Genomic DNA, 23,848 nt, shown 5'->3' on the forward strand with positions numbered 1-23,848 from the left:
TGTCTTCCAGCGGCCCACGGACAAGTGTTATGTTGCATCCAGCTCTGCCAAGTCTCACAGGGGCACAGGGAGACCTTGCCCTGCCTTTTGGATGAACACAGAGCACAAGCGAGATTTGGGTCAGCCCGGGACCATGCATGTAACTCAGAGTCAGGAGCGTGCTGCGGTTTACCTCCGGAGGCTTGGGTGAACGTGAGGGACCAGGGAAAGGCGGACTCTGTCTGGGAGAGAGAGTCTGGGTAGGATGTGTTGTGTTTCACTCTGCATCCGATCGGTAATCACCACCCACCTGTTGCCAATTAATTTTATTTTAACGTGATAATGACTAAATATCGTGGCTGTTTAATTTTAAATTAAAATTTAGTTCCTCAGTCACACATTTCAAAGGCTTGGTAGCCACATGGGACTGCTCAGATATAGAACATTCCATCAGCACAGAGAGTTCTCTTGGACAGCACTGGAGTGTTGATAGGAATCTGTTGAGGTTTCTAATGGCCCACTGGCTTCTCGCGGTGTCTAGTCAAATTCCATTCCTGCTCTGGGGTGGGAGAGGGGAGAGCTGGCCCAGCCTGGCAAGCTTGGAGATGGGACGGTGGTGTGCCAGGAACCTGTAGGGGGTGGCCTCCCCACCCCCGCCCCCGACCGGAAACTTGCAAGCCCTTCTGAGGTGAGCACACCCACCCTCACACCCCAGAAAGCGTGAGATTGCAGAGGGCTGTGGACCGCCTTGCCCGCTCAGCCACATCAGACTCAGATGAGTGTGTATTTGATGGGAGGGTCATTCCTGGTGTCACCATCAGTCCACCTTGGCTCCATTGGAGGTGGGCCCAGGCTGAGGTAGACAGTGAGTCATCTTCCACGGACCTCCAGTTGTTGTCCAGGGTGTCATTTCCTTCTGATTGCCTGCTCCGCCCTGTTCCTCAGCCCAGTCTGCAGTGAAGGGCAGCTCTTTCCCGGCCCTGGGGAGGAAAGCCTGCATTTAAGGTCCAGGCTCGCTGGCTGGGTGGATCTGCGGCCACCCCGAACACATCTTCCCCTTGGGATGAGAACATGAACATCTCTTCCACCCCAAATCTGGAAAGAATAGAAGAAGGGGTGGCCGATGGAACCTGCAGGGCGAGTTTTCCAGGTTCCTTCTGGGGTACATGATATGGGTCCTGGGCCAGGAAAGGTGGAGGACCCAAGGGTGGGGCTGGGGAGGAGGGCCCGGCGCTTTTCAGAGCTTGCGGAAGCATCTGACCGGGAGATGGCTCTGCTCTAGTCGTTTGTGTCTTGTGAGCCTCCGTTTCCCCATCTGGGTTTGGGCTTCTTGTCCTGCTTTGTGGCCAGTTGCTGGGACTTTGACAGAGGCATAGCTCAAGCCCTGGGGCTTGTCCTGACCTCGACGTTTATCCCGCTGCTTTGTTGTGGTGTCTTCCACCGTCCTGTAACTTCCTGTGTGCCTGCCCGTATCTGGACAGAACTGCGAGTCCTTCTAGGCAGAGCCTGTCTTGCACTTCCCTTGTTTGGCTCACAGCATCAGAGCATATGGCCAGTGCTCAGTAAATACTTAATCAGTAGATCCAGCTTTGAGCTGCACAGTGCAAGGGAAGGTCGTCCAGAACTCTGGTCCCTTCTTTCTTTGGGTTAAATTAGGTTGGATGCGTTCTGTACAGGGCTTGGGGCTGATGCCTGGCCAGATATGGCATTTGTAACAGGCAGGCACAGCTGCACTCTTGCCCCCCCGAAGAGGGGAATACCCTAGGGCCCCAAGGTGGGAGTAAGGGTGAAGGGAACCCTCTTCCCATCTTGCCATCTGGTCTCACCACTCTTCCTGGGAGGTGGCAGGCTGTGTCCTGGAAGCCCACTGATGGGTCACTTGTTTGGCCCTCAGGACAGACAGCCACTTTCAGCAGGCTGGAAGGGTAAATGGACCTCCCAGGACGAGCCTGAGAAGTGGCCGTCCCAGCTGCCATGTAGTGTTCTCGTGGGAAACTGAGTTCCGCAGGGGGACAGGATGCGGCCACGTGAGGAGCGGATTTCGCTCTCCTGCATGACCCCTGGGTGACTTGGAAATCTCGTGCCATGCACCTTCCTGTCCTTGAGCCTTCCCTGGCCACACACAATGCACCAGGAGGCTGAAAGAAAGCCTATCCCAACAGCACGAGGCGTTTAGAAACCACAAGTTTTAAGTCAGGGGCATCTCTGGCTTTGCCTGTGCCCCTGCTTCATGTCCTTCACGTTCACATCCATCGAGCCTTTGGATCCATAGCCCTGAGAGTTGGGGGTGTGGGGGGAGGGGGAGGCAGTGTTCTTCCTGTTTTACAAGTGAAGAAATGGAGGTCATGACTTCTGGGGCTGGAGAATAGCTGACCCTGTGTGGGCCCATGCACTGACAGTTCCTGCTCTCTGCTAAGAAGATTGAGAGCCGCCAGCCCTTGGGTGGGAGTTAGGGGGTTAAGCAGACTTGAAAAATGCTGTTGCTTAAAATCCCAGCCCTCGTAAAGAAGAGAGAGAGAGAGAGAGTGAGTGAGCCATGGTACTGATACTTTCTGCTTCGTGGGGTTTGCAACGGGGCTGTCTTACAGACATGACTCTCCTCCTGTGCCATCCAGAGAGTTTCCATTTCCTGTCACCAGGCCTGTCCCTGGTCCCGGGCCCCAGGTCTGGGGATGGGAGGTTTTTCTAACTCCCACACCACCCCTCACCTCAGCCCAGCCTCTCTGTGCTAGGAGGGCCTGGCTGTACTTTTCCATACCTTCAGCACAAAATGCCTCAGTGTTTCTTCACCCTGGTCACGTCCACGCCCCAGTTGGCTGGGGATGGGAGGTGGGCCAGGGACCGTCCCTGCGTGATGGAAAAGGCTGAGGTGGCTGTGCCTGTTCTGCCCTTCTCCTGTCATGACCTACCTGGGTAAGGGTGGTATTAGCAGCCCGTGACCGGGGGGCCCTGGTTACATATATCTGGCTCCCATTTCCTTTCCCAAACTGGGGAGCCTGTTTGTGTCTTATTTCTGTGATCTCCAAATGGGGCCTTGGGGGCCAGCGCCCCTGGTGGAATGACCAGTGAAATCTGTGGCAGTCTGGAGAGTGGGGGATCTGCCCTTCAGGATGGGACTCCCTTTGCATCCGGCCCAGGGATTTTCACGACCGTCGGGCATTGTGGTCTTGACCCTTGTCTCTGATCATGACTCAGCCTTCTGGTGGGATTTGATCTGGGCTTTGGGGGCCCATAAGGCAGAAGCACCCCCCCCCCCCCCCGGGCAAAGAGTACCATCCATCCCAAAATGCCTGTGCTACTTTGCCGGTAGTTTCTTGTACAATTTATTCCAGGGAGGATGGAAGCCAGCTGTTGTCCGTCTCCAGCTGGAGACTGAACCAAAGGAAATGGGCTTGGAGTGCAGCCGGAGGGATTTAGGCTAGAGTCAGACAATAAGGAAGGATTTTATGACAGGTGGTTGGCCTGCAGGAGAATCCTGCAGGGGGCTTTGTGGAGAGGTATGGGGTGGGATCATGCTTGGACACAGCGGGGCCAGGATTGGGTGCAGGGTGGGGGGTTGCAATAAACAGGTGGGAGGGTTACTCCACAGGAGTCGAGAAACTCAGCTGTCTACCCCTCATGCAGAATTAATACCACTCCCTACGACCCCTGTGGGCTTCTTTTTTTTGTTGGTTTTTTTTGTTTGTTTGTTTTTAAATTAATGAAGGGGTTTACAGTTTAACCATCTAGTCATCTTAAACAAATTGCAGTAAATGGGTAAGCTTAATAATTCCTTATCATCAGAACCCCAGCCTTCAAGGATGGGTAGTTACTTATTACCCAGAGCCACCAACCGGGGGTGAAGCGAGAGGGAAAGGAGGAAGGAGCAGGTGGAGGGGCCGCTCTCGAGGCCCCTAGGTGGGGGAGAGTTTGCCTATGGTCTGGGGTGCTCTGCAAGACAGGAGGTGGGCGATGTCAGCCACAGCCCTCCTCTCAAGGGGTATGGGTGTAACCAGAAGGCATGACCGAGGCAGGGATCAGGGACAGGTTTTATGGAGGCAGGAGTGTGGGGGTGTCGGCGGAGGGGAACCATGTCCTCAGGATCCCAGCAAGGGAGCCCAGGGCTGTCCAGAGGAACACGACCAGCAGCCTCCAGGGTTTAAGAGAGCTTCTTGGAACAGAGTGTCCTTCCAACTGCTGGGGGAGCAGGAAAGCAAGGACATGCATGGGAAGACCTGGGGCTCTCAACCCTGACGAGCCTCCTGGGCTCCCCCCCTTCCCCACCCACGTGCCTCCTTCCTCTGAAATCCTGATGGTTCCAAAGTCTGCAGGGAAGCTGACTCATCGGGGCTAGGACCTCTGGGGGCTTTGGCCTTGCAGACAGGTGGGGTGGGGTGGGGCCGGGTGAGGCAGGGGAGAGGCACTGGGGCAGAGAAACAACAGAGCCATCAATGCGAGCTGCCCTCACCTACCAGGACTGCCCACCTTACCCAGCGGAGCCAGAACCCACATCAACTGCACTGGCACCCAACTTTGTGTACTGGAAGGTGTGATTAGGAAAGGCATCTGTCTTGAAGACTCAGTTATTCATTAATACTGAGTATTTACTGGTGCCAGTTTCCGTTCTAGGAATAAGGGATGAGTGAAGTCTGCCTTCTATCTTGGGGGAGATAAACAGGCTGTGACCATAAGTAGTGTCCCCAGCCCTGGTCTTCCAGGCGGTGGTAGCCGGAAAGGAGGGCACTGCTGTTGGCAGCCAGCCCAGCTCTCCCGTTGCAGCTCTGGAGGTTCCGTCCAGCAGGCATCCCCCCCCGCCCCCCCCCCCATCAGCCTTGTGTTTCCCATGTTCACTTTTCTACCCAGTATCTGTTTCGGGGGCACACCATGTATGCCCAACACCGAGCCGTGCATTGTTTCATGTAAGGTGCACCCCAACCCGATGCAGTCTTGGTACCGCCGCTTGCCAGGTGCGGAAAGTGAAGCTCGGAGAGGGGAGAGGACTTGTCCCCGGTGACCTGCTGGTGAGTGGTGGACACCCAGGCACGTCTGTTTCAGAGCCCAGGCCTTTCCTGCTCATCCCCGGGCTGCTTGTGGAGGGTCCCAAACATGACGTTTGTGATTTTGAAGTGGCTTGGCCATCCCGGTTTGTGTTGTGCAGGCCAGCGTGCAGACCTGAGCTCTGGAGGACTGGAAGCAAGGTGGCTGGAGTGGGGCAGCCGGGCTGATGGTGAATCAGGTCAGGTCGTCAGCCCTGGACGGGGAGATAGCAGGTCAGCGGTCCCTGTGGCCTCCTTTGTGGCTGCTCGAGGGCTGTTTTTAGAAACCTTGCGTGGAGGGTGACTTCCGAGTTTGCACCTTTCACCCCACTGCAAGGTCCGGGTGGATCTAAGAAGCATTCCGGGAGTTGGAGATGGGGAGTGTAAGCGTAGGCTCATCCCCTAAATAATATCAAAACTAGATCTGCACAACGCTTTCATAGCTCTGTGTCATCTGTTACCTTTGCCTACCTGTCTGTTGTCCCCTTCCCTGCTCCGCTGTGGTTGGCATTTGTCAACCCAGTCCCGGGATGGGCAATGGATGGTCTGGTTGTTTGGCGGAAAGGAGCCTCAACGGAGAGTCAGGGGCTTCTGGCCGGTTCTCCTCTGTGCTTTGCAATCAGCTTGCTGTGTGACTTCGACCATGTCACTAGCTCCCTCTGATTGATTTTCTCACCTACAAAATGGGAATAGGAATATCCATTTTGCCTCCCTTCCCTCCAGGGTCTTGGCCTTGAATGAGATTAGGGCCACAGGAGTTCTAGGTGTGAGAGGTGCCTGATGATCGTGGGTTCGAGTGAGAAGGAGGGGAGTGCCAGCTCCATGCTCTTCCTGGGCCTTGTTGTTAGAGCTGCTGGCTGGGGCCCAGAGAGGTTTGCTGGCTTGTATGGAAAGGACGAGCCAGAAGCTGAACCCTGTGTGGGGCACTTTCACTCCCAAGTGTCCCCATCCCAGAACAGGGGACTGTTCTGCCCACCTGGCATGCTTGAGGGGTCCTGGCCGAACAATTTTCTCTACATCTGGGAAGGCAGAGAGATGTCTGACACTCCCAGAATTTGGATTCTGGGGGCAGGGAAGAGGCCAAGTCATGAACCCAGGCCCCAGGCCCCAGCATCCCAGATCAGGAATTGATGGTAGCAGCACAGGACATGACATGGCCAGGCCATGGTCACCCCGGGCAGGGCAGTGGGTGTGAATTGTTGGGCAGAGAAGCTGAGGTGGATAAAGGATATCCCTCTTGTCATTTAGGTGTCCCTGGACATCCCACCTGCCCTGGGTCCTTAAGAAGATGAAGCAGGAGGTGGATTTGGGGAACATGGCTCCAGAGGATCACCTTGTGTGTGTGTTCGGGTGGGAGGAAGTGCTCTCAGGCAGCAGTGCCGGGAGACCCCGAGCTGGGCTGGCGAGGTCCCCTATGTCTGCACACACCGGGATTTCCAGTCCAGTGCATCTGCTGAGCCTTCCAGGTGCCTGAGAACACTTGCTGACGCCCCATCCTGAGCCCAGACCCCAGCAGCCCTCACTGTTTGCTTTAGCCAAGCCTGCAGCCTTCCCAGGTCAGCCAGTCCCTGCAAAGCTCTGCCCTGGGCTCAGCTCTCACGGGAGGGGGCCCCCAGCTGCTGGGGGGTTACCAGAACAATGGGGGCAGGGTCACCTGCCTTGTTTTTATTGTCCCTCCCGAGTACAAACAGGGCTCCCGGGCCTGAGAAAATCGGAAACCCAGAGATTTCTGTTGAAAACGTACTCCCCTCTGGCATGGGCTTGCCCCTTGGAGCGTGAGATCCAGTGGTGCTTCTGAGCTCCGCAGAGGCTGCTGAGAGATGGCCTGGGAGGGTGCAGGAGGGGAAGCCCAAAGGTGGGCTGGAGGACAGCCATGCTTCCACGGCCTGCTGCACTGGCTCAAGGGGCGGGGCTGGCCTCGGGAGGGAGGACAGTTTAGGTCTGGGGCAGTGGCTTTGAAATTGGCCGCTTATAATAGTAGAGTCACCCGGGGCAGATTTAATCATCTTAGTTCCGTGCCCCAGACCATTGCTGGCTGATTCCCCAAGGGCAGGACCCCGGCAGGAGTACTTTCCCAATCCCTCCCCCGGGACCATCTCTACGCACAGTCCCGGTTAAGCAGTAGTATGGTGACCCCTGAAGTGTGCCTTGAGGACATGGTGGTGTACCACTTCCCACTTTGCCTAGTGAGGTTGTGTGGGTTTCTGTAGGTGTGACCAACACTGCAGGGGACTGTGCTGTGTTCTGTACACAGCCCCGCCCGAGACACCTGGGCTGAGGGAGGGCAGCCCAGACCAGCACCGGCACATTACTTTAAGGACCAAAGAGAAGTAGACGCAGTGAGGTGCCTTCTCCGTCCTGCAGTCCTGCATCCTCCAGGGGACACGAGGAAGAGGAAGCGTGATCGAGGAGCAGGGCTCACTCCTGACGTGGGTGACCTGACTTGCTGGGGGCTCAGGAGGAGCTGGAGCTGGTGGCCAGTGAACTGAGTCTCGAGAATGAAAATGTATCTTCTCAAATGTGCTGTGGATTGGGGATTTGGGAAGTGCTGAACTGGGCCCAGAAGTCATGATTCTGGGCAGAGGAAATTATGCATTGTACAGGCAGGGGGACTCCGGGAGTCCTAGACCAACCTCTTCATTTTACAGAGAAGGAAGTGGACAGAGGTCCAGGGTTCCAGGAGGATCTCAGCAAGTGGCTGGCAGAGTAGAGCTGGACCTGGGTCCTCAGCCCTATTGCCTAGCTTACCAACCTAGCATTCCAGCCACGTGTCCAACAATTCATCTTTCCTTCTTTCCTCTAAAAACATAATAAATACTCCATGGGTGGGCACTGGCACAAATCTGAAAGTTACAGATAAGCAAAAAAGAAGTTAACAAAGTCCATACCGCAATAGCTGAGGTCTGGTCTCAACTGAGATGCGGTGTGGCCCTGCCCCCTTGGGTCCCTGCACCTGCCACAGACACCTGCTTCTTCCCCGGGAGCGATAGGGCCTGCAGCTGGCACAGGTATCAGGGTGGCACCGCCTGGCCCTCGCCAGTACCCCGTTCATAAGGTGCGCCTGCCTTCCCAGCCACACCCTGGTCACCTGGGCTGAGGGGAGAGGCCAGTGAGAATGCCCAGGGGCAGGGAGGTGGAGGCTTGGAGCCTGGCGTCCACGCCCATCACCCCACACTAGGCAGTGAGTGTCTGCACGTCAGAATCCCCCTTGGGGTTTGTTCACTACCCAGGTCAACTACACAGAACACTTGTGGGGGGGCCCAGGCACTGTAGTTGTTTAACGTCCCCTCCCCCCACCCCCCCCCCCCCGCCCCCACCCTGCCCCGGGAAGGGGTTGTGTTGGGCAGCCTGGACTGAGAGCCACTGCCTCAATGACTGTGTGGTATCTAAGGCCCCTGAGCCTCAGTTTCCTCATCTAAAAACAAGTCCAGCACCCTCTCCGCCATCCCCAGTTAGGGAAAGCTTGAGAAGTCAAGTCAGTCTGAGTGGTGCAGAGGGACAGAGCATGGAGATAATCGAGGGCTTAACTTTAGTCTTCCACTCTCTAATTGGTTTTAGGAATAAGATAGTTAACAGATGCTCACCTTCCAGCCAAGGCACTTTACTCTGCCAGTAGTCCCAGAAAGGACTGTCTGATGGAGGACTGGCCCGCAGCTGGACAGACTAGCTGTTCCCCACTAGCCCCCCACATCCCCACTCTCAAACTGCTCTAGGGAGTCCTCACGCAGGCTCTGGGCTCCCCCTCCCCTCCTCCCTTTATCTGTTCATTAGTTCAGGTGTTAAAGGATTTGATAAACATTGTTGTAAACAAGTCCATACTGCAAATACTTGCTTGGAAAGTGCCTGAGATAGGTTTACTAATCTCCACTTGATGTCAGTCCTGTTCACAACACTCCCCCTGGGCCTCCACCCCTCCCCCCCCACCCCCGGCCCCCTGTTCAGAGGGGTTCTTTGTTAGACTAGATGGACATATGGACAGACAGGGACACGCGGGGAGAGTCCAGCAGGGGCTGGGTGGTAGGTGGGTGCTGTGAGTCTGGGGGCAGCTGGGTGGGGAGCTGGGGCCAGGGTTCAGACAGGCTACCTAGGCCCCAGCCTCAGTCCCTCCTGGCGGGCACAGTGGGGGTCGCAGTGTGTGGCATGTTTCTCACCCCCAACTCACACCTTCCCACAGTCTGCCTGCCTTGCTTGGCTGCTTAGGAAACTGGCCAGGATGACTGGGAGCCTCTGGGTGGCAGAGATCAGGAGAGATGAGCTTTCTGAGGGATGGAACAGGGCATCTTGGGCGAGCCTCTGTTTCCCCTGCCAGGGAGAGCTTTAACACACACCCGCGTTCCCAAGGTTCTTTGACTCCAGCTGATCCCGTCCCCCTTGTGAGTTGTTTTGGTCCCCCTTGGTGTTGGAGAAGTCCCCCTGTGCCCTGAGGAAGCCGACTGACTGCTCAGACTAACAAAGGAAGCTTTCACTGTTAGAATAGGAAGAGGTGGGAAAAGGCTGCAGGTGTGAGGGAGCTTGGGGTCAGTGTCGCCTGTTCTCACCCAGGCCTGTCCTCCAGGTGCAGGGAAGTTAACCCCTTGCCCTTTGATTTAACCTTGGGGACGAGGGGTCTTTCCCCCTGGGTCTCAGATCCTCTTAGGGTTTGGTTTCCTGATGGACCCATATGACAAGTCACAGTGCAGATTGCAGGTGTGTTTATTCAGTGCTTACAATGACGTCCTGCACGCAAAAAGTGTATGTTCAGGAGACGGGTTATTCTTAGCACATGGAGAAACTGAGGCTGATAGGCTAAGTTATTTACCAAGAGACTTGATGTCAGCCATTGGGAGCCCTCTGCCTCCCGACATGAAGACTGAGCCACAGAGAGCCTGCTAGTAAGTGTTTCTACCAGGGTTCACTTCTATCTTCCCTCTCCTCTCTCTGCTCACCTCCTGCCCCCAGGACAGTTTCCAAAGGGGACTCCCTCCCCTTCCTGCAGAAAGGACAGTCCTTCAGTCTCCCCAGGGACTCTCCCACCTCTGTCATCCTGGCCTTGGCCGAGGGGGCTTTCATCTGTCTCCCGCACCTCACCCCTTCCCCAGCCCTCTGCCCCCTCTCAGAGTCTAGCAATCACTCCCCTTCACCCCACCCTCAGTGCCAGCTGGAGGCTGGTGGTTTCAGTGGTGTCTGCAGCCAGCCCTTGGCCCTGCCAGCCCCCACTCTTGCTGGGGTCTGACTCTGCTTCCCTCTCTCTTGCTGGGTTCAGGCCTCCACCTTGTTGCTGCTGAATTTAGTTGAAACCCAGCTGCAGAGCAATACTGGGAAGGTGTTGAAGGGAGACCCCTGGGGGATGAGTCAGTCCAGGCCAGAGAGTATACACTCATTGAAGATCATTTACTCACCCATGTAACCAGCACCTTCGACGTGCCAGGCAGTGTCCTAGGTTCTGGGAATACAACAGTAGAAAAGAAAACAAAAGTCCTGTCCTCATGGAGCTTATGTTCTAGGGGAGTCTGCATTCCTGCAGATTTCTCTCGAATTTGCTTGGGAAGTTGTGTTTCAGAGACCTGGTTCCAGTCCTTGTAGCTAAGAAACCCACCCTGAATCCCCTGCTCCCCTCTCCACATCTGTAGGTAGCACGGGGTGGGGGCGTTAAGAGCCAGACCTCCTGAGTTCACTCCTCAGCTCCACCACAGACTAGCTGTGTGACCTTGGGCCACTTACTTAATTAGCCTCATTGTCCTCATCTGTAATTGGGGGCAACAGCACCTGCGCTTTAGGCTTGTAAAGATTCAGGGAGCTGAGTGATTTAAAGGGCTTGGTTGGTGTCAGTCATATAACCGCTCAAAATCCACTGCTATCCAGATATCAACTGTTCTAATCTGTTAAATAAGGATTAACAAACCGTGCCCCCCTCACAAGGGGGCTGGGAGGGCCAGGCGGGTGATAAAAGTCCTTTCTACCCTGTGCTGAGCACCATGCCTGTGTGGCCGGCAGCTTTATTTCACCTTCCAGGCCAGAGGCCCCCAGCGCCTGAAATGGAACCGCAGCCAGGGTCTGGTAAAGGACTCTCGGCCTGCGGGCCTCCAGCGGTGTGTGGGTCCAGTGGAGGCTGGCCTCAGCGGGGAGCCTTAAGGCTGCGTCCTGCATAGTGGGAAAGAGCTCTGTGATCCACCCCTGAGTCTGCCTGGGAGCTGGAGGCCAGGTGGGGAGTAGCTCCGTGAGCGGCAGATAGCTGCCATCCCCACCCCACCGCAGGAGGTTGCGCCAGGGGCAAGCCGGCTGGCTCTCAGCCCCACCTGCCTGTGTGTGAAGGTGGGCATCGTGTCCTGAGCCCTGGAACTGGCCCGCTCAGCAGGATGAATCTCTCCAGGAAGGGGAGGCCTGGCAGCTGCCTCTGCCTGGGAAACCCCAGATCCCGGGGGATGAGGAGCTGTACGGGAACCGTATTTCTCGGACAGTGAGAGCTCAGGAGGGTGGGGTCAGGGCAGCTGGTTGCCTGAAGCCAAAGCAAGGGCATGTGGCCTCCCTGGAGGCCGGGTTAGAATGCTGAGCTCGGGTCAGAGTGGATGGACTGGTTTTAGGGCACTGTTTTTTCAGCTGGTGCGAAGGGGTGGAAGTATGCACTGGCCTCCTTCCTGTGGCCTCTGTGGGAAGGGGGGCAGGATAACCACGTCTAGCCAGGGCTCTCCTGGCTTCGTGCTTTTAGCATTCTGACCTTAGGCTACTTAGTTAACCTCTCCAAGCCTTACACTTTCATTTGCAAAATGGAAAAAATTACGTATCTTCCCAGCAGGATTCTGTCCTCATTAAGTAAGCTAAAGGCAGTAAAGTGTTAGCACAATACTCAGTGCATCAGTGCATAGTAAGCCCTCAGTAAATCACAGCTGCTTTGTTAGAGGGGAGACCCAGAAGGGAGCTCGATCCCTTCCCCAAACAAGAGCTAGGCACGGGCTGTGTGCAGTATCCCTTCTCCCATCACTCTCCAGGGTCATGTGGAAAATGAAAATATTGTCTTGTGTGAATTAGGGAGCCAAGTTAAAGAATCCTGTGAGTGAACAGGGGCCACCTCCTCCTGCTAGAGCTGTTTGCCTAACCCTGGGGACAGTACGCCACGTCCATCGTGGTGTCAGCCTGGCTCCCCCGTGCCACTCTCCCTAACCCAGGGATGGCCTGGATCTTGGGTCAGGCCCTTTGTTCTGGGAGACTGCCCCCTGCGTTCGGTATGACCCTGAACATCACCATGGAGTCGCCCCTGCCAGAGCCACAGCTGTACATGGTGGGAACAGGAAGCAGGCCCCCAAGTCCACATCTGGACTTCTGCCCCTCCCCCAAGCCTCACTTCCCCCACCTGTCGAGGGACACCTGGCAGGGTCACAGGAACAACCAGTTAGGTAATATGTGTATATACACCCCAGCAAGGGGTGTTTGCCACTCAGCAGCACTAATAGCCTTCTTCCCACTCCAGCATTGTGATGGAGCCAAGCTGATTCTCAGGCCAGCTGCTTGGTGGCCGTAGGCAGAGAGGAGGCAACAGCAAGGAGTGCTGGGGGTGCCTAGGGGCCGGTAGAGCAGAGAAGAGGGGAGGGGGAGTCCCACTGACTTGTAACCAGAACCTAGCCCAGCCACGCGTAACCTCTCTCAGCCTGTTTCGTGACCTCACCAGTGGGCAGAACTGCCACCATTGGATTGCTGTAAGGGCTAGTGGTGCTTCTAGCCCTGGGGACATTGGGAGCCTCAGAATGCCCCCTTCGCTGCCCCTCTCTAGGTGACCATGGAGAGATAACGGAGGTCTTGGGGAAAGTGCTTGGGGCTGTGGCTCCCTGATAACCCAGGGCTGGAGGCCGAGGCTGCAAGGCTGTGCCCCAAAGGGCATAGGATTGGCAGAGGGAAAGCAGGAAACCCAGTTTTTCTGCTGCAGAGCTCCCAACCATAATGCCCTCTTTGGTTACCCTGTTTGACACTTTGTTTTTTTTTTTTTAATTAATTTTTTTTTTTTTTTTTGAGAGAGAGAGGGAGAGGGAGAGAGCATGAGTAAAGGAGAGGGGCAGAGAGAGAGAAAGAGAATCTCAAGCAGGCTCTACAAAGCATGGAACCCAATGTGTGGGGCTCCATCCCATGACCTTAGATGACCTGAGCCGAAACTAAGAGTTGGATGCTCAACCGACTGAGCCACTCAGACACCCCTGTTTTGCCACTCTTATGTTTGGTGTCTCCTTAGTACTTACTAATGATTCCCAAATCACAGATTGCCTTCGGAAAGCCAGTGTTCCTCAGGGGAAGCAGTGTTGGCATTGTGGGTTGGGCTGTCTTGTGAGTCGCTGGACATCTAGCCCCATCCCCCACTAGAATAGATGGGGGGGCCAACAGGGACTCTGTCTCCTCAATGTGCTGTCCGTGGTGCCTGGAACAGTGGCTGGCAAGATAACACTCCCCACTTAGGCAGCATTTCCAGACACTTCCAGAAGGTGCTCCCGCCCAGTTGGGAACCCTTGTTTCCAGTCACACCGTCAGCATCCCTGATGTGCTGTGGTCACCCTTGCTCTCAACACTTTCTATTATCAGAAGTGGATTACTGCCAAGAGCAGTCCATTCTGAGGTAGCTCACTATCCAAAAAAGCCACTCTCCTCTTCCTTGGGTAATAGATCATGTGAGGTCAGGCACCCACAGTGGAACAGAGTTCCCCATGTGTGACCCAGCCCTCGACAGATAAGATGTTGACACTGTCTGAGATTGTGTTGACTTTTCTTTCAGCAGCCACCCTCGTGTTTGTTAGTTTGTGGTCAGCTGAAACCCAAGGACTTCTCATTTCACACCTATACTGGCCTTTTCTAACCCAAAGTGTATGACATGAAAAACGTAAAAGATGGTCATATCTTGTTAGTTTGGGCCCATTTTTCCAGTCCAGATGATTTTTGAGTTCCAGACTGCCATTGCAGTGTGTTAATAACTATCTTCCCACCCTGGCCTTGTCCGCAATTTTGCATCCTTTGCAGAGGAGACTGGGCAGCCATCTATGTATGTCTTTTCTGTGTTGTTGATTAAAATATCGAAGAGTCCAGGCCTTTGGCATGATCATGGAGACCTCAGGCCAGGTCGATAAAGATCAAGACCTCTTGGCTGTCTATCTGCCTTTAAAGGGATCCAAATTAATCCCAGCTTTGCCCTACATTTCTCTGTCTTGTCCACATGAATATCTTTAAGCTCATCTGTTCGGCTGCCTTGTTGAAATCTAGATTTACTGCATTCCACCCAACTTCAAGGGTTTGCAACCCCTTTGGAGCGGGAGATGCACTTAGCTGAGCGTGACTCATTCTTGATGAACCTGCGCTAGCTTCTGGTACCCACCGGTTCCTCTTCTGATTGTGCCAAACTTGCTGCTGTCCCCGTTTAGACATCTGTAAGAGTTCTGGTTTGAGTGTCTAGAACCCACCCCTTTTGTTTGTGCGAGAATAGGGACAGCTTCCATGTTCCCAAGACTCCACGGGGATGAGCAGAGATGGCGCCCTGATGGCATCGCTCCCTGCCAGTGGTGCAATTCCTACTTAAGCGTTCTTTTCATCTGTCAGGCTGAGCTCCCCGGCAATTACGCTTTGCCCTTTCCGCTCTACAACAAAGGCTGGGGCCAAAGGGAGCCGCCATCTGTTTGACATTAAGACACGGGACCCTGCTACATTCTCCTGCTTCGGACGTAGGTTTAATTTCTGAGAAAACCGTTCGGATGGACCTGTTGGCCCCTTAGGATCTGAATGTGCTCGTACTCTCACGTGGAGGGGGCCCTGCTGGCTAGACAGCCAGCTCTCTAAGCGAAGGGTTGCAGGCAGCCTGCGGCCTTTCTGCTTTGCCACTGCACGGCCTGCAGAGAGATGCTCTGGAAGCGCCGTGAGGAGGCAGGGCAGCGAGTGGTGTGGTTTGATGGCCTGTCAGACGGGCATGTCATCATGGAAAATTCTTCATGGGATCTGCAGATCCGTTTACATGGGCCTGCTGCTGCTCCCAACTGCTCATTCCTTCTCAACAGCCCCAGCCCCTCCCTTGTTTCCCACCGGACTTCAGTCACACTGTGGTGGGTTACAACTCTGGGCTTTCCATCTGCCTCGCTCTTCTTCTGCCTCCCCCTTCTTCTGCCTCCCCTCGGTCCCAGGCTTGAGGTTTATAGGGAATTTGGCTGAGTTCCCGGTCTCTGGATTGGGTGGCCCACCTGGGGCCCTCTTTGGGGGCAGAACTGGAATCTCCCAGGTTTAAATGCTGGGCCCTTCTGTGAGCCTCCTTTTGGGGTCCACACCCTGTCATCTGCAAGTTGGGGTGAATGGTGGCAGGACTGAAGGAAGGGCTAGAGGCAGTCTGTGGTCGGCCAGAACAGGTTTGGCAGCTATTAGTGTTCCTGGAATAGATAAGACTTCTTCTGGGGCCACCAGTGGACTTCCCCAGGTGGCCTCTCACCTGCTGCCCACAGTTGCTGGGAGCCCTGTGGGGACTGGTAGCAGGATTTTGAGTCGCCTTGAAATGTGCACACCACCTTTGATGATCTGTCCTGGACCAGATCTTGAAATTGCTTGGCCCAGGGCAGAGAGAGGGAGCCAGAGAAGGGAAGGAATGGGGAGTCTGTAGGGGAAGAGGGTAGAGTCCCAAGCGTGGGGAAAAGGAAGCTAGCTGATTCGTACACCCTAAGACAACAGATCCAAGAGAGCCCTGAGCTGAGGTGAAGGGTATATGGGGGTCCTTCCCAGGTCTATCCTGTAGTAGAACGCTTCTCTGTGGAGGGCTGGGTAGGGTGTAGGCATCCTTCTGTGTGTCTGAATCACATGTGCCTTCTTCGAGGCAGAATAGCCTAGCACAGTAGCTCTCTAAGTGTGGACTCTGGACCACTACCACCAGCATCACCTGGAAACTCATTTGAAATGCAGATTCTCAGACCCCCTTCCCAGACCCACTGAATCAAACTCTGGAGGTGGGGCCCAGCAGTCTGTATTTGACAAGCTCTCCGGGTGATGCTGGTGCACACTAGTAAGGTTGAGAAGCACTGGCTCAGTGAGAGAATGGACTTTAGAGACAGACTGCTTGACCAGCTGTGTGACCATGGGCACATCACTTAACCTCTCTGATCCTCTATAAGATATTTCATCACCTAATAAATTGGAGACAGTAACTGCCCCCTTATTATTGTGATGATTACGAATGCTTACAGAGTTATGTACAGTGCTGTCACTTAGAAAGCATTAAGAGTCAGTCTGTGTCTCTCTTTTTAGGTAGTATCTGATGCTGCAGGACAAGGCGTGGCCATTACAGGGAATCAGACCTTCAACAACTGGAATTGGCCCAATGCAATGATTTTTGCAGCTACAGTCATCACTACCATTGGTAAGTCTTCTGGGACCTTCAGGATAGCCACTGCCATGCCCTAGCTCCACGGAACCTTGTAAAAATCCAGCTCTGGTCCCATGGCCTTGTTGCATTGTGCTCTTTTAACACTTTTCCTAGGGATTTAGTCAGTCGTTGGTGATGGGCCACGCTTGGGAGATTGTTTTCCAGGAGTCCTCACCTGGGCTCTTGGAGCAGAAACGACACAGCCCAATAGCCAGGGCCATGCAGGAGGTTGAACAGGTTGCTCACTGCACAAACCCAGCCCATGCTTGCCTGCCGGGCTGGGTATTTTGATATTCTGTGGCTTCATAACCAACTACCCCAGAGGTTAGTGGCTTAAAACACAACTTATTATTCGCTTTTTCCATTCTGTGCGTTGCCTGGGTTCAGCTGGTTGGTTCTTGCTTGAGGTAGGTAATGGCGGAGGCAGTCTTTGTGAGACTGGAGTCAGCCAAAAGCACTACTGGCTAGACATCCAGGATGGCTTCGTCCACTGCACATTTGATAGTTGACACTGGCTGCTGGCTGAGAGCACGGCTGGGGGTGAAAATGTACTGGCTTGGGCAGCTCAGAGTATGGCAGCTGGGTTCCAAGAAGGAGAATCCCCAAAGTGAGCATTGTAGGATATCACGGGGAGAAGTAAGAGGGCTTCTTAGACCTAGCCCACTGGGCATCACCTGCGCTGCATTCTCCGGTCAAGCCAGACACTGATGTCCAGATTCCAAGGGAGGGGATTAGATGCCAGCCTGCCGTGAGCAGCGGCACAGGCTTGCACAGGAAAGGGAGGGATTAAGAATGGCCATCTTTATAGACCGTCTACCACGGTGCCCCCGGGGTGTCTCCCCAGACAAGGCTGTTTGTAATTTGCACAGTGGTGCCATATGGACTAGTGGAAGGTTTACTAATGGTGAAAGCTTTGTCCACCAGGGAGCTCCCAATCTGATGGAGGAGACATAGCCCATGCTATCACACTTGCTCTGTAAATGGTCATGACTGTAGTGTGATCAAGTGAAGTTTCATTTCTTAAGTCCTGATGTTAGATCAATATCAAGTGATCTTAGGGAATGTGGGTGTGTGGATGTGGGTATGGGTACGTGATAGAGGCAGGGGCCAATGCTGGATCTGTGTCTGTCACCCCTGCTGTGGCTCTCTGTGCCTCACTCTCCTCTCCTTCCTCAGGCTATGGCAATGTGGCCCCCAAGACCCCTGCTGGGCGCCTCTTCTGTGTCTTCTATGGTCTCTTCGGGGTGCCGCTCTGCCTGACGTGGATCAGCGCCCTGGGCAAGTTCTTCGGGGGACGTGCCAAGAGGCTGGGCCAGTTCCTCACCAGGAGAGGCGTGAGCCTGGTATGTCTCTAAACCCTAGGTGCCGGGCAGCACTGGGGGGACCCTGGCAGGGGACGGACGGGAGGATGGGGAAGACCAAGAATGAGCAGAGGTGCCAGGGCAGATGGCAAGAGGGCAGTCCCAGGGCCCCCTGTCCTGTGAGTGAGGCCGGGAGCGATGCTGCTTGCCCTCCCCTGGGTGGTGAGCCTGCTCCGTGGCCTCCTGGGTGCCCCTGCTGGGCTTCCCCATCTCCGCCATCGTCTGACTTGGTCTCCCCACCACCCTGTCAGCGGAAGGCGCAGATCACTTGCACAGCCATCTTCATTGTATGGGGCGTCCTGGTCCACCTGGTGATCCCGCCCTTCGTGTTCATGGTGACTGAGGAGTGGGACTACATCGAGGGCCTCTACTACTCCTTCATCACCATCTCCACCATTGGCTTTGGTGACTTCGTGGCCGGTGAGTCCTGCCCTTTTCCCCTTGCGTCTGCCTCCTTGCCTTCTCTTTCTCTGCTTCTCCTCCACCTGCAATTCAGCTGATCTTTACTGGGGCCCCAGTAGGTGTTCAGTGTCCTGGGCAGCCCCCCACCCCCCAGAAAGGGGTCCTTATCCCTCCCTGCCTGATGCAAGAGGAGTAAATGCAGAAGCCTCTTCTGTTTCCCTGTCTTTCTTGGGTCCTGGCTTTTGCTGTTTCCTCTCCCTCTGTTCTCCCCTGTTTCCTAAGCCTAGGTTCACTAGGGGCTCCGAGTAGGGCCTGGCCCCTGCGGGGTTTGTGCCTGTGACCAGAAAGCCCTAAAGCCAAGCCAGGAACCCCCTTCCTGTTACAGAGCTGCCGGCTTCCATCTGTCAGAGGAGCGGAGGGTGCTGTTCTAGAGGCTTGGCTCAGAGGCCCGAAACTTTGCTCTTGCCACAGGCAGTTTAAAGACAAGAGAGGCCTTCTCCTAAGCTGCCCCACCCCCTGGGGCCGGGACATTCCCCTCCCACTCCTCCCCTACTTAATCCAGCAGGTGATAAAATTCTTTGGCTCCAACCTCTCACGGACTTGTGCTTGTGGCCTGCACAGCATCTTGGCCCTTCACCTTCTTGTCCCTGTTTGGCTGTATTGACCCAGCGTTTCTTCCCTTGATGCCTGCTGCCCTGCCCAGCTGACCCCAACCTTGCTCCAGGGGCCTCTGGTCTCCCCCCGCCCCCTTCCTAGGGGGCAGGAGCAGGTCACTTACCCTTCTGCTTCATTGTAAAGGGAGACTCAGAATGCTAGGGCGGGGGCGGGGCAGGGGTGGGTGGCTGAGTGGTGGGAGGAACAGGAAAGATGCCTGAACACTCTACTGACCTCAGCAGATCAGGGCCTGCTGTCTTGGTAGATAAATTTAGATGGAGGCACAGTCCTGTCATTGTCTAAGGGACCCTGGACAGGCAAGAGAAGCCTTTGTCCTTGGAAAGTAGGGTGTATTTAGTCATCCTTTCTCAGCTCCAGCATGATTCCAAACCTCTGCCTCAGTTTCCTTATCTGTAAAATGGATTTAAAAAAATAGCACCTACCTAATAGGGTGGTAGAAAATCATATGTGTGCGGAGGCTAGGACCCAGCAATGTTAGCATGTCCCTGGTTGTCATCTTGTGACCAAGAGCCCTGAGCAAGGTTGATAGCATCCCTCAAAAACACCTCTTATCTGCCAGGCAGACACAGCACCTGTCTTCAGGGACCTGATTTGATGAGGGTAGTATAGGCCTTGCCCTGCAGGAGCCCCACTCTGGAGGAAGCCCCCTTCCCCTAGCCCCTTTTCCAAGTTGCTCCCAATTGGGGGGGGGGGAGTGGCAAGATACCTAATAATACAGATCAATATGCCTGGAAGCGAAAGTTGAAAATCTCAGATAATCCTGGAGTGTAGGAACTCAATCAGAGCTGTGTAGGATGACCCGGGAGGACTGCCTGGAGCAGGTGTCAAGAGCCTGGCTTCTGAGGAGGAGGATGTGGAGTAGGCAGAGCCCTCCAGACCATGGGAAGAGCCAGTCTGAAGAGGGCAGAAACAGGAAGTCAGGGGGCAGCCAGACTCCCCTGAAGGAGAATCAGGCTGTCCAGAATAGTTCCTGCTGAGGCCAGTGCATATGGACCTCTTGGCCCGACCCCCAGCCCCATGCATATTAAGCCAGTGGGTCCATCCCCAGCAGTGGAGATGCCAGCTACTGTCTCATGTAATTTCCATCCTGGTTTTAACTGAAGCAGAACATACACACCCCCAGAAGTGTGCAGAACCGCTAGATGTGGTACAACGGATCATCGAATGGCAAACCTTCACGAACTCTCTCCTGATCTGTATGTTGGCTGTGTTAATAGCCTCCCCAATACCTTGGCCTTTGAACCTACCTTGCCCTAGGGAACCACTCTCCCGACTTTCGACAGTTGAATTGAGGCTCAGGCAGATTAGGGACTAAGATGGGGACATGAGTGACTGAACCATCAGGACAACAGGACAGTCCAGTTTCTAGTCCTTCCTCTCACTGTGCCTCTCATTCTGTGTTCTGACACTGTGCCTGCTCTCAGAGAACACGGCTTTGGCCTTAACGTGTCTCCAGGTCCCTGCCGACGCTCTTCTGACCTGGGTTTCCTGTCCTGTCCGCAGGTGTGAACCCCAGCGCCAACTACCATGCCCTGTACCGCTACTTTGTGGAGCTCTGGATCTACCTGGGGCTGGCCTGGCTGTCCCTCTTTGTCAACTGGAAGGTGAGCATGTTTGTGGAGGTCCATAAGGCCATCAAGAAACGGCGGCGGCGGAGGAAGGAGTCCTTTGAGAGCTCTCCACACTCCAAAAAGGCCCTACAGATAGCCGGGAGCACGGCGTCCAAAGACATCAACATCTTCAGTTTTCTGTCCAAAAAGGAGGAGACCTACAATGACCTCATCAAGCAGATCGGGAAGAAGGGAATGAAGACGAACGGGACTGGGGAGAGGGTCCCAGCAGTGGGGCTGGGGCCTCAGGGGGGTGGGCTGCCAGCCCTCCCCACCTCCCTGGCCCCCCTGGTGGTCTACTCCAAGAACCGGGTGCCCAGCTTAGAAGAGGTGTCTCAGACGCTAAGGAACAAAGGCCATGTGTCACGGCCCCTCAGCGAGGAGGTTGGGGCGGGACCCCCCAAGGATGGCTCCCTGACCCCTGAAGTGTTCATTAACCAGTTGGATCGAATCAGCGAGGAGGGGGAGCCATGGGATGCCCAGGACTACCACCCACTCATCTTCCAGAATGTCAACATCACCTTTACAAATGAGGAAGCCGGCCTCTCAGATGAAGAGACGTCCAAGTCCTCGATAGAGGACAACCTGGCAGGGGAGGAGAGGCCCCAGGAGGAGGCCGAGGCCGAAGTGCCCCTGAACCTGGGCGAGTTCCCCTCGTCTGATGAGTCCACCTTCACCAGCACCGAGTCTGAACTCTCTGTGCCTTACGAACAGCTTGTGAACGAGTATAATAAGTCAGACTGCCCCAGAGGCACGTGAGGCAGGGCCGGCTCCCCACCCCACCTTCGATGGCTTCCGTTTCCCTCATCCTAGGGCGTCCTACTCTGGCCCCTGGTGGGGGGCAGCCCTGGAACTGGGAGTGGGGGGCCAGGGGCCTTCCTCACCTTCCATCCCCTGCAGCTAGATGCTACTGGCAAACATAGCATGTGCCCAGGACAGGGCCTCTGTTCTCCGGTTGAATGGGCACCCTGGCAGTGGGAGGCATCTGTCCTGAGCATGGCTGGTAATTTTGATGGTTCAGTGACCTGTGTGGGCTGGCAGGTGACCCTCAAGGAGGCCTGCACCTGCATGGGTCTTCGTGCGTCATTCGGTTGAAAATGTCACACGGTTCTCTTAGGCCGGGGGCCTCGGCTGTTTGAGTTCACCAGCGTTAATGAGCTCCTGTGAGCCCAGCACTGAGTCAGGTATTTCAGAAAGAGGCAGGGGAGGGCATTGTGAGACCCGGGTCCTGCCTTTGAAGGAGGGACGGCTGTGGTGTTGGGGGTGCTGAGCATTTCAGCTCTTCAGCAGTAGCGGGGCCCTGTGTGGGGCACATGTGTGACCATCCCCCAGGCCCTTCTCGTCTGCCTGTCAGGCCTCTACTGCAATCTCAGTAGGGAAGAGGCACCCAGGGGAAGGGAGAGAGGAGATACTGGGCAGGTGCTGAAACACTCCTCTGATATAAGGGCCTGGGAGCAAGCTCTGAGTGTGGCCCAGGGTCTTGTCACTGTGCTCGGACCAAGCCCCACCCCCCCCAACCCAGAGCCCAGTTCCCTGATGCAGACAACTTTTGGCCAAGCAGTGACAGACGTCGCCTTTCTCTCTCCCCAGGAACGTTGGGGGAAGAGGGTGGCAGTAGCCAGGGAGCTGCAGGAGTAAGCTCACCTCTGGCCCCAGCCTCCCCGTCTGGCTGGCTCCTCATCCCCTGTGCCCAGAACAAGGACCTCATGGCTCCCTGGCCCTCCTGGCCCCGTGGTGGTGGGGGGGAGGGGGGGGCGGGGGGGGGGGAGGTAAGTTGCTCTTGGCTTACAAGCGGGAATGGCCAAATATGTGAATCGGCTCCTTCCTACAGCCACGGTTTACCATTTGTGTGTGCGTGTGTGTAAGTGTGTTTAAGAAAGAAAGGACTGGGGACAGGGGGAGCAAAAGATAATGTGAAACTGTGCACAGACCCTCTCTGATGAGGGGCCGGCAAAGTTCTCTGTGATGCACACCTGAGGGCCGGCCCTCTCTGCCCTGCGCATTCTGTTATTTTTAAATAAACTGCTGTTTTTATATACCTGGCACCTGTTGGCTTCAGAGCCAGAGGGGAGAGGAGGTGAATGAGCAGGGTCCCAATGACTGGGATGTTACATGTTCACCCTTCTACCCCCAACTCAGCTGGGCCTTTCTTGGTGGCCTCAGCCAAGGTCATGCTGTCAAGAGTCCCCACGTGGAGAGGGCGCCAAGGCACCCATAAGCGCGTGAGCAGCACATTTGGGGGAGAGGCATCTGTCACAGGCGCCTGAGGCCGGCCAGGAGGTGAGTGATCACCCTTGGCCCAAACACTCTCCCAGCCCCCCGCCCAGTATTGTGGGGCTGGACCCCACCCCCCAACATGTGAAGATGGTGATGGGCCTGCGTGTCCACACCCGCATTCATCCCGTGACCCAGGGCTATGCTGGCTGGGTGAGAAGGAGTGGCCTTCGGTGTTTCTGTGAATGTGTTAATGAGTTCATCTTCGTTTCCTTGCCCCACCTTGCCGGGGTGTCCCTGGCTGTCCTGGAATCACACTGTGTGTACATACTGGCAATGATGTCAAATGTAATTTATTTTAACCTTTTTACAATAAAGCCTGAGATCGACGGGCCAGTCTGGTGTGTGCTATGTCAGAGGTGGGGTGGGAGCGGGTGCTGGGCAGGGGCAAGGTGTGGGGGCAGTCTGGGAGGATTGGGGGCTCGGTGAACTGAGGACAGTGGGAGGGTCTCGTTGACTACTGGGGGGAGTGTTCTGGAAGGGAGAGGAAAAGGAAAGAGGTGGGGGGGGGGTGGAGGGGCAGCTTACTTAAGATGGGGTAGTCAGGGCAGGCTTGTAGGAGGAGGTGACAGTTAACAGGTCTGAATGAGGATTGGAGAGGAGCCTTGCAGAAAGTGTCCTAGAACCAGGAAGGAGTCAGGAGCCAGGGGAGAGAGGTGGGGGGATCTTGGCAAACTGTCAGCAGTCTGCCAGGCACTGTTCTGGTGCTTTATACCCCTCTGTGAATGAGCTCCTTTGATGGTGCAGCAGCCCTGTGCGGTAGGTGTACATGCTATTTTACCGGCGAGGAAACAGGTACAGAGAGGTGACTCGGGCAAGATCTCAATGGATGGTGAGCCTGGATTCAAACCCATGCAGCCGCGCTCCTGGGTCTGTTCCCCAGCCACCGCGATGGGAGGAGGAAGCAAGCCTGTGCTTTTGTGGCGACTGACATCCCTGAAAGGGCTCCTGTCTCAGGAAGGTGGGACCAGCCTGGAGTTCGAGGGGTGGGCACCGGGGGCTGGAAAGAACGTGGAGGAAGGACTGACCAGGCTCAGCTGGGCATGTCTGAACCCATTTAACGAAAGGATCTGTCAGGCTTCTATGGTTCTGGGGCCCCCTAAAGCAGCACCACACAGGACATTAAACATTTGCGTCTGTTGGGAAACATAAAGTTCTGTGGTTTCAGGGTGAGCCACATTTTTCACG

The 23,848-nt window shown here is 55.3% G+C and overlaps 1 protein-coding gene across 1 annotated transcript in view; it reads left to right on the forward strand.

Annotated features, from left to right (window-relative positions):
* Window positions 1–22,989, forward strand: part of KCNK5 (potassium two pore domain channel subfamily K member 5) — a 38,126-nt gene extending 15,137 nt beyond the window's left edge. Inside the window, exons 2-5 of the mRNA XM_019457017.2 lie at window positions 16,221–16,332; window positions 17,515–17,681; window positions 17,951–18,119; window positions 20,280–22,989. Coding sequence (XP_019312562.1) covers window positions 16,221–16,332; window positions 17,515–17,681; window positions 17,951–18,119; window positions 20,280–21,145 — 1,314 coding nt within the window. The 3' untranslated portion in view covers window positions 21,146–22,989. The remainder of the gene's footprint in view (window positions 1–16,220; window positions 16,333–17,514; window positions 17,682–17,950; window positions 18,120–20,279) is intronic.
* Window positions 22,990–23,848: the final 859 nt, after the last annotated feature.

The sequence above is a fragment of the Panthera pardus genome, unplaced genomic scaffold (genome assembly GCF_024362965.1).
Source record: "Panthera pardus isolate Hobbes unplaced genomic scaffold, ASM2436296v1 HiC_scaffold_17, whole genome shotgun sequence".
Taxonomy (NCBI): Eukaryota; Metazoa; Chordata; class Mammalia; order Carnivora; family Felidae; genus Panthera; species Panthera pardus.